Genomic DNA, 10,651 nt, shown 5'->3' on the forward strand with positions numbered 1-10,651 from the left:
TCATTCATATAATTGTCATATTTTAAACTTGTGATTGTATTAACCAGATGGTCAGTCACGAGAGTATAAAGTTGGCAGATAACGTCTCTGCATGTCTAAATTCATCCACATTTGAAGTATATTCTGCAAACATGAATTTCAGTGATGGTATCATTTGTTGTTGCAGTTCATATGCTTTTATGAGATCAGAATTCTACATGATGTTTGACATCATTCTTGCCATCATAACTGACTTTAAAATCAGATGACAGGAAGAGCAGAATGCATATTCATGTCTTTTTAGACACTGAAATTCCAGTATCCAGCCATCACTGGATTTTGTGATATTTTGTTTTCTTGGATTTTGATGTTTTGTCATTGGCTCGCTTAAGCATCTCAGAAATTTTAAGTCAAAGTTACCCAATGTTTTGCTACTTAAGCTCTTCAGCAATTCCCATCAGAATTAATTAACATCATTAATCCGGTCCAAATTTCATTTGATCTTGCATGATATAGACTCTAATCCACCTCGACAACTTTAAGCACCAAAGCAGAACCACAACCTTGTGGAGAGATTCAAAGTAATGTTTATGTGTTATGCAGATTCAGCTCTTTAGTAATCCAGCCATAAGCAGTTAATGTTTTTCGTCCTTTCCAAATTACTTCTGCTCACACATTGTAGAATCCATCTTGAACAGCTTACAATAATTAAGCCAGCCAACCATGCTGACAGGATCAAAACTAAAATTAGCAACTACAACGTCTTGCCCTGCTTAAGGCAGTACAGTCATGTGACCACAGGCAGGATTACCTTAAATATGCTACACTGGGATCAGAATATGAAAAAATGAATTTTTTTCTCTCACTAATGTTGTGTACGTGAGAGATTTGAAGAAGTGACAGGAGACACTGCTAAACTCTGGGGGAAAAAACTCCTGTTCACAGCACCTAATTCATTGAAATCGTCAGATAGGACTGGAATTACTGATCGTAATCCGTAACAGCAACGTTGTCTTAGTTCTGTGGTTGTAATACATAGGAATACTGAAAGTATAGTTTCATTAGATTTTTTTACTTTAATAGTGTGTTGGTCACAGTGGTCATTTAGCTGGGTTCTTCTGTGTATCTATTTTATTTTTTGTTATTGATTGAATGATTGATTTTAATTTGATTTCAGTACGTGAATCCAAGGAGCCAGGATGGTTGGAAGGCACACTAAATGGCAAGGTTGGACTCATACCCCAAAACTATGTAGAGTTCATAGACTGACACAAACAGATTCAGTAACCATCCTGATATTAAAGCAAATGCCTGCTTTCTGTCTTGGGATGAATTTATTAGACCCTACATGGGTAATTTGTACGACCAGGAAAAGGGTACGTTCAAAAAAGGAAGGATGGCTAAATATGTGACTAAGAATAATTTTGTTCTTGCATAGAACCTGAGAAACTGATTCCAAGCTAATTGTGAGAGAATTTTAAAGCAAGGATCATCATTAGCTATATGATGTGGACTCCATTCAGAACTGAGTTATAACGTTGTTATTTTATTTGGGTTTTTTATTTTAAGTGTTCAAGTATATCAGATGTATTTTTGTCTGTCCAAAAATGTAATACAAATGAATCACTTGAGGGGCATTGTGTTATCACCTTTTTAAGGTTAAATGCCGCATTTAAACTTGAGTTGATAGATTTTCAAATTTTGCCTTGTGCGCTTTGCTTTAAGTGGTGAGATAGGACATTTTACAGAGTACTTCTTATTAAATGGTATGGGGATGAGGATGCATGTTAGGATTAAGTTCATTAGATAAGGTGTACTTCCTTTTGAAATTTCAGGGCATCCTTTAATTGGGTCACAGTGACATACTATACATAGATGAATTATTATAGCATTCTTGTATATTTGTGTGATGTCTGTTTCATGCAGCATGTAATTTTTGTATTTACTGCAGCACTTGCTTATTATATTGCTGTCCAGAAGTGTTATAGAATATACAACTCTATACTGAGATGGCTTTATCATGAAATACATATATGTCTAGTGAATATTAAAATGAGATCCATGACACCTGCTTTAAAACAGGAACTGAGTTATAATGAAGGTCATTATAGTGAGGTGGTACTTTATTTCAGTTATATAATTACGGAACATATTTCCAGAGCTGACAATACATTAACCACTTAGAATGTGATACTATATTCAGTTGAAATGACTAATGTATCTTTCATAATGCACTGGAACTAAGACCTAGGTTTTGGGGTTTTTTTTGCATTTGTTCCTATCTATAGAGGTATCACTTAGGAAATGCTGAAATTTGACCATTTGAAATTATATGTACAATTGGTGCCAGGTGTTACCTTTGATACAGTTGGTGGCAGGTGTTACCCTTGATACAATTCGTGGCAGGTATTACCCTTGATACAGTTACGGGCAGGTGTTAGCCTTGAAATAAAGTATTTGCAACATAGGTACACTTTCTACTTCTGAACACAAACTATGTATATTTTAAGTTGATTGTTCAAGGTCAGAAAACTTGTTTCAGGTTCTCTCAGTGGATAAGATGGTTGCACAGGATGGTGTTTAGGGTGAGGAAAATTGCCAAACATGAATAGACACAAGGGTGGTGTTAAGGACTTTTTAACCCGGGTCAGCAAAAATTGATTGGACTCATTAAACCTATTTTTCATGATTAATTTGATTTTCCTGATCAATTTGAACACATAAATCCGAGATTGTGGGGTATTTTTGGTGGACTAGAGGGTCGGATTGCATTTAGCATTAGGAGTACCTTGGGAGAAGCATAAGCTCATATGATGTCTACAATAAAGCAGTAGATGGGCACAAAATTGGGATTATGGTCATGTTCCAAGTATCTCCTGGGGAAATTCATGTGTTTAAAAGGACTGAAATATTGTCTAAGACATTTTTGCTTGGCTTGATGCTGCCTCTGTGAGCTTCTGCTTACTGTTACATGGATTGGCACCAGGTCTTGTACTTGAAACTTTGGGTTGGTGAGTGCACAAGAGTGTTGTCACTGCATTGTCTACATGACAATATGTATCTAGTTTGATAGTTCTGTTTTGTGAAGAAAATGATGTTTCTACTGTTTTGGATTTGGATCATAAATGGATAAAATTCTTACAATTACATCTCATGTTGCAAGACAGTTATATTAAGTCAGAGTTGTCTCCCTAAGTTCAGAGCCCTTGATACAGAGCTGAATGCCAACACTAATTTAATGCTAATACAATATTGCCTAGGGGAAGTTTTCACAGAAAAACTTGAAAGCACAAGAATTAATGTTGTGAGAAACACCTTGGATAACATAGTGAAATGAGGTATCCCAGCAGAGGAACAAATTTGTTGTAAAAAAATAGAAAAGGAAGTGCAGTAAAGTATTCTGTATCTGTGTCATAGGTTTTCAATTTTGAGATGAATGTGTTGATGAGAGAGATGTGTATCTCTGTAGTCTTTATTTACTTACAGTTTCATTCATTCATGCATACAAAATTTTATATACTTTTATTCATGCATAATCATCACATTACGGTGAATGTCCATTGTTGTCGTTATACAGACAGAAAACTTCAGTTGCTAGTAAGATTATGAAACAAAGGTGTATATTGGGTGTAAACATTCGTTATATTTGTACATTTTCTTGAAGCTTAATTTATCCAGAAAAAAATTTCCAGTCTAGTTAAAGACCCAGTGAGCTTAACTTATTGTAGCATTTCTATTATGCATCGGCCATTATCAGTCAACCTTTACATTTTGTGACTTCTCCTAAATGGATAACTCAATGTTATCAGATGTTTTAGGGATGTACCGTGGGTGATATTCTGTTGAAGTTGTGTTTTGTGGCTCTACCACTAACCATTTGGTTTTCATAGCAACAGAAAGTAAAGCTTAGTTTTTATTACTTTTCCAAAACTATTGAGCCTGTTTTTATTACATTTTGGGGGAATATCCCTTTTCTTTTTTGTGACTTGGAATGGCAGTGATTTAGTTTAAATAGCAGTTGATGTGGACGGTGTTTTTTTAAAAATCTCAAAAAAAGTCATCAATCCAGTTTTAATCAAACTTTTTAGGAATGGTTCATTAGGATATTTGCTCTGCAAGTTTATGTTGAAACAGGAGTTGAGTGTGTGGAACCACAACCTCAAGAGTCTGAGCTAAATAACAAACCTAATGTCAATCAGTCTATCCTTTTGTCAGTTACACAGTCTTGTTGATGCAACTCGTTATGCAGTTTTTGATGGATTGTCTTGAAACTTATTGAATATTATGCTTATTGCTTAGATATGTCTATATCGAACAATCATTTTACTTCTGATATTTTTTTTTTTAGGGGACATTGCCCTTTTCAATCCTTGAATTAGTGTATGACATAACATTTTGAACTTAACTAGTCTGCAAGTTTTCAGTGGGTTGTGATAAGACTTTGTACATAAACGGTCTGCAGATGTACTTTTCTTTTGGGATTATTTGTAAAGTTTTGCATTTTTTGTTGTCCTGAGCTGAATGTGGTGTAAGACAGGATCTTATGAACACAACTTATCTAGGAGCTTTATAAGGATCACAGTAAAAGTTAGTGCATACTATAATCCTAATCTTTAGATGCACACATTGACAAATCTTCATGTTCCCTTAATTGCTCACATCATATTGCCAGTTTTGTCTTAGAGCTGGATACATTATATGACATAATTCTATGAATGTAATTACTCATGCAGCTTTCAATACATTGTTGTGAAACTTGGTATATATTATTGTCATCATTAAAAAATATGCATGTTGACCAGTTGTTATCCTTGCTTAGTTTACAGAAGGTATATGCACATTCTCTTCACTATTGACTCTTTTCCATTTTGAGAGTAGAATGTACACGAGGAAATTGCCCACCATTCATCTAGGTCTTTTTTGCTTCTAACACGAAGATGTGGTTTTCATAGCAACAAGGTTAAAATGTATTATTTTCTTCAAATATTTTATAAATTAAACGTTTCTAAGGATATGTGCCACCAGACTTGAACGGGGATTGGGGGGGGCATTCTTTTTGGAGGTATCCCCTTCAAACATTGGACTTAAGCAGCGACCAAGTGGAAATACATTATTGTCATCACCAAGACCACAACATCAATTGCAATCAAACTTGAAAGTAAATCAAAGGCATCTAATGGATCTCAAGTAAGGTTATGATACTGAACGTCACCCAGATGTCTGACATGGACATCAATGACAAAGTTTCAAACTGACATTTGGACATGTTTTTTTAGTGCATATGCCTTCTATCATCCATTACTGGGGAAGTAATTATGATAAATTAATTTGTGATACATTAAAAGTTTAAGATTTCCGTCAACTGATTAGTGTACAAAAAGGGGAAACAACTTCAGTATTTCAATTCAGTTTACTATCTTGTTCCTGAGAACCTATACCAGTAGTCCTGGTTTTAGCAAAACATGGACAAATTATATAACTATAAATCAGTCATGATGAGTTTTAGCAGAAACTAATGAATGATGATGAAGTTGTAACTGATTTCCCAGTCTACTTTATTGTATATTTTGGGGGTGTACATTTTGTTTTCTTCATATTTGGAAATAATGCACACTGTTGGCAGAAATATTCAAGATAAAATGTGTAATCAACTTTAAGAACATATTTTTACTAGTTGCTTTCTTACACACACACACATCATCCCCAGGTTCCCAATGTATTAATTTTTGTTTATTCAACTTTTCACTCCATTTTCATTTTCATTATGGAGGCCCTGGGTGGCCAAGTGTTCTAAAGTGCTCACTTATACTGGTCACTGCCATCTCACAGTCTGCTTGTGTTTGAGTCTCACGCTCAGCCATTGTGAGCATGTGTGAAATCTACCAGTAGATTCCCATCAGTCAGTGTCTCTTAACTTTGTTTTCCCCAAGTTCTTCTACCACCAGCTATACTGGCCACCATGTATTGACTATCTTAAGCTGAGATATGGCATTAAGGCCACAAACAACAATGTCAACAACAATACTGAGTATGAGAAAAGCTGTTTAGTTATGTTTAGATCATTTGGAATTACTCAGCATGACAAAGATATTAGTTCTTTTATTGGAATATAATAATGCTTCAGAGTCATAACTGTATACCTCCTTCTAAAATTGTATGTAGATTATCACACAACATATTTTCTATGAAAGCATTTATATGTATATATTAAACTGATATACTGAATAGAAATATCACATGGTTTCTATATACATATTCTGGTGAGTAATTTGTAATTCATCACCGCTTAATTAGGTAATGGTAATGTTATATTCATCATTGCTTTATTAGGTCATGATACTGTTAAATTCATCATTGCTTAATTAGGTCATGATAATGTTATATACATAATTGCTTAATTAGGCAATGTTAATGTTATATTCATTGTTGCTTAATTAGATCATGATAATGTATAAATCATTGCTTAATTAGGCAATGTTAGTGTTATATTCATTGTTGCTTAATGAGGTCATGATAATGTTATATTCATCAGTGCCTAATTAGGTAATAGTAATGTTATATTCATCATTGCTTATTTAGGTAGTGGTAATGTTATATTCATCATTGCTTAATTGGGTAATGGTAATGTTATATTCATCATTGCTTAATTGGGTAATGGTAATGTTATATTTATCGTTGCTTAAATAGGTAATGGTAATGTTATATTCATCAGTGCTTGATTAGGTAATGGTAATGTTATAATCATCAGTGCTTGATTAGGTAATGGTAATGTTATAATCATCAGTGCTTAATGCGGTCATGATAATGTTATATTCATCAATACCTAATTTCATAATGTTAATGTTATGTTCATCATTGCTTATATAGGTCATGACAATGTTATATTCATCGTTGCTTAATTAGGTAATGGTAATGTTGTATTCATCATTGCTTAATTAGGTAATGGTAATGTTTTATTCATCATTGCTTAAATAGGTCATGAAAATGTTATATCGATCAATGCTTAATTACGTAATAGTAATGTTTGGTTCATCACTCATTGTGCAGTTGCTATAGGCAAGCCGAAAGGTGGAGTATATTCTGTTATAATATCCATAAATCTGACCATTTATTTGTTGCCTTTATCAATTTATGCATAGTAACTTCACTTCATCTATCCTTACCAAACCTTTTTCTGTGGCTTGCACTTAGGTTAAGATGGAAGCCTTTAGTTTTGAGAGAAAATAGGTCAGAGGTTTTCATACAGTAACTTAAGTTTTGCATCACAGACCTAGACTAAGACCCCAGAAGTGACTTGAATTTCGAGTAAGAGTTTGTTGAATGTTGCACTTTAGATAAAGAAAAGGCATATTGAATTTGAGGTCAGAATTCAAGGTCATTCTGACTTCTTCACAACATTTGTGTTAAATTAAATTCTTTTTTTTTTTAGCAAACTTTGTGGCTGGCATGCACTTTATGCAAAAAGGAACTTAAAAGCTGGGTCTAAAAGTCAAGTTCTATTTAAGACATAATTGGACCGGAGTCGTAGGTCATTAAGACCTTTCGTCAACAATCTCCAGAGTTAGACATCCCATACAAGGACTATTACACAATCAGCATGTAGAATGATATTTTTTATTGCATAATGGAACTGAATTATTCAATAATTACATTTATGTCCCGTTTCTTATATTATTACATAACATCATACAGCTTAAACAAATGTTGTGTTTAGATCTACATGAAGCATTCTACACATGCAAACACTGGGCTAAATGCCTTGTAAATGATATCCTTAATTAAATAATAGATATGAATATTATAGTTCACTGGTATTTCAAGTTAGATGCTCTGAATAATTTTTTTTAAAAATTCTATTACCACATGAACTGAATATCATTTGTTTAATTTCATTTAATTATCTGGCAGTTATTATGCAACCATATTAATATTGTGTCAAGCAATATTATAACATTTTATGTACAGTGTACTCTTTTTAAATTCAGTTTATGCTTTAGTGCCCAAACATTAGGTCTTGTATAAATATTATACATGAATTTTGCAATAAGTATTATGTCTTGTATTGTATTCTTATTATTAGAGTATGAAATATATCAAGCTGTAATTTGCTCATAATAGAAAGAGTTGTTCTTGCATTTGTGTTTAAGTTCCTTTACATTTTTTGTTGTTGTAAATTTTTCCTTGAAGTTGCCTGTCAAGTTTAAAATATGTGGACTTTTATATATCATGTTTTTATCTATATAGAGCCTTGGCTACTTGGGAACATTTACTGCTTTTTCCCCCATATAGAATTGTAGAGATTATCAAACATAATTAAAGAAAAAGAAAACAGGTCACATATTTTTGTACATTTTGCTTTCACCTGACGCAACCCGTCTTTTTATTTTTAGCTCTACTGGTTGTAGACCAGAAGAGCTTATATGATGGTCTGTTGTCCGGTCTTAAGTTAACACAAGTTTGGTATTGCTACTCATAATAAACTACTTTGAGGACTGCCATGAAAGTTTACAGATACATCCCACAAACTAGTTGGTTCTAAATGAAAATGTTGCCACTGACATACAGTATGGCCACCACAGTGGCCATATTGAAAATATTCCCATCACAGCTTCTTCTGAACATAAAGAAGTCATATTGGCATGACGGTTTCACCAGAAGACTTATGATTTTGAGTTCTTTCTAAAATGGTGCCGGTCTGGTATCCAATATCTTATTCTAACTACTCCTCCTGAATGGATGGTCATATCAACATGGGGTTTTCTTTATAAGACTTCTTGTGACATCTAGTTGGTCCTAAATGAAAATCAACCACTTAGGTGGCCTAAGTGGTTAGAGTATCCATTTTGGATGCAAGAGTTTGCGGGTTTGAACCCCAGCCAAATTATACTGAAGACTTGTAAAAATGTTACTAGCAGCTGCCATGCTTGACGCTCAGCATTTAAGAGCTTAGTGTTAGGACTGGTCGGCCTGGTGTCAGGATAATGTGACTGGGTGGGACATCATGCTACATGTCTGTGGCACAATGCCCCAGTGCCACACTACATATATTGTAGCAATATGACTGAATAATTGTCAAAGCTATGATAAATTCAGGTCACCCACCCTAAATGAAAATGATGCCAATCTAATGTTCAGTGTGGACATCTAGAAAATATTGTTATCACTACTCCAAAAAAATGGGACATCAGTATTGACATAGGGTTTTATCCTAAATGAAAATGGTGCTGACCTGCTAGCCAATGGTCATATCAGCATGGGGTTTTTGCTGATAGATTTCAGATGATGTGTAGCTGGTCATAAACGAAAATGGTGTCAATCCGACATGTAATATGAATGCCACAATGGACATTTTGAAAATCTTACTTTGTTATTGCTAATCCTCCTGAATGAAAATTAGTATTGACATTTGTGTGGACTATGGGTGGGACTAATCTGATATCCAATATGGCCACCATCTTGTTATTGCTAATCCTCCTGAATGAAAATTAGTATTGACATTTGTGTGGACTATGGGTGGGACTAATCTGATATCCAATATGGCCACCATCTTGTTATTGCTAATCCTCCTGAATGAAAATTAATATTGACAGTTGTGTGGACTATGGGTGGGACTAATCTGATATCCAGTATGGCCACCATCTTGTTATTGCTAATTTTCCTGAATGAAAATTAATATTGACATTTGTGCGGACTATGGGTGGGACTAATCTGATATCCAATATGGCCACCATCTTGTTATTGCTACATCTCCTAATTAAATGTAATATCACTAGAAGATTTTTTATGCTGTCTAGTTGCTCCTAAATGAAAAGGTACTGATCTGATGTCCAATATGACTGTCACCATGGCCATCCTGAAAATCTTGTTATTGCTACTCCTCCTGAATGGATGGTCATATCAACGTGGGGTTTGCACTAAAAGACTTCTTGTCATGTCTAGTTGATCCTAAATAAATGTAAATGGTGCTGATCTGATGTCCAGTATGGCTGCCACCACGACCATCTTGAAAATCTTATTGCAACTCCCCCTAAGAAGAAAGTCATCTTTACTTAGAGTTTTCACCAGAAGTCTTGTGATTTTTAGTAATTTTCCCTGAAACATGTCATATGATGTCAAATTGATCCTAAACGAAAGTGGTGTTGATCCGACGTCTGATATGGCCACCACACTCGCCATCTGAAAATTTTGTTACCACTAATCCAATTAACTAGGTACAAAGTATGTTATTTGTGTTGCTATGCCATAAAGCACCAAAACCAAACCAGACAATTTCGCGGGTTTTAAAACACCGACCATATGTTAGTGCAAACTGCTCCAGAAGCTTGCCGTCCAGTTTATTGTCGTTTTCTTATGCCCCAAACCCAAACTGATTTGGTTTGCTGTCTTTATACCGCTGAATGGCGTTCCTGGTAGCACGATTAGCACACTACGCCGCGCGTCTTTGCGAAGTCGAGGACGTGAGAGTATCCGTATCCCCTGTCCACACTGAGCTCATCTACTTGTCCTGTGGAGCGATAGTTACCGCTGCTACAGAGGTTACCGCCAGTGGTGTCCCTCAAGATAACTGAACGTTTGATAAGTTTTTTCCAGACCGGTTACGTCGTTGATAGTCCCAGTCTTATGACTCGCCTTTCCGATTTCGTAATATGTTGGAGGCTAGTTCTTGTAATAC

General features: G+C 34.8%; 1 protein-coding gene across 10 annotated transcripts in view; it reads left to right on the forward strand.

Annotated features, from left to right (window-relative positions):
- The window catches only part of LOC149796782 (rho GTPase-activating protein 26-like), a 168,347-nt gene extending 160,036 nt beyond the window's left edge, over positions 1 to 8,311 (forward strand). For all 10 annotated transcript variants that reach the window (XM_089961428.1, XM_089961431.1, XM_089961429.1 and 7 more), the window contains one exon: positions 1,157 to 8,311. In XM_089961428.1, the coding sequence (XP_089817554.1) occupies positions 1,157 to 1,248 (92 nt within the window). In that variant the 3' untranslated portion in view covers positions 1,249 to 8,311. The remainder of the gene's footprint in view (positions 1 to 1,156) is intronic.
- Positions 8,312 to 10,651: the final 2,340 nt, after the last annotated feature.

The sequence above is a fragment of the Sinohyriopsis cumingii genome, chromosome 6, assembly GCF_028554795.1.
Source record: "Sinohyriopsis cumingii isolate HCF-2022 chromosome 6, ASM2855479v2, whole genome shotgun sequence".
In the NCBI taxonomy this organism is placed as follows: domain Eukaryota; kingdom Metazoa; phylum Mollusca; class Bivalvia; order Unionida; family Unionidae; genus Sinohyriopsis; species Sinohyriopsis cumingii.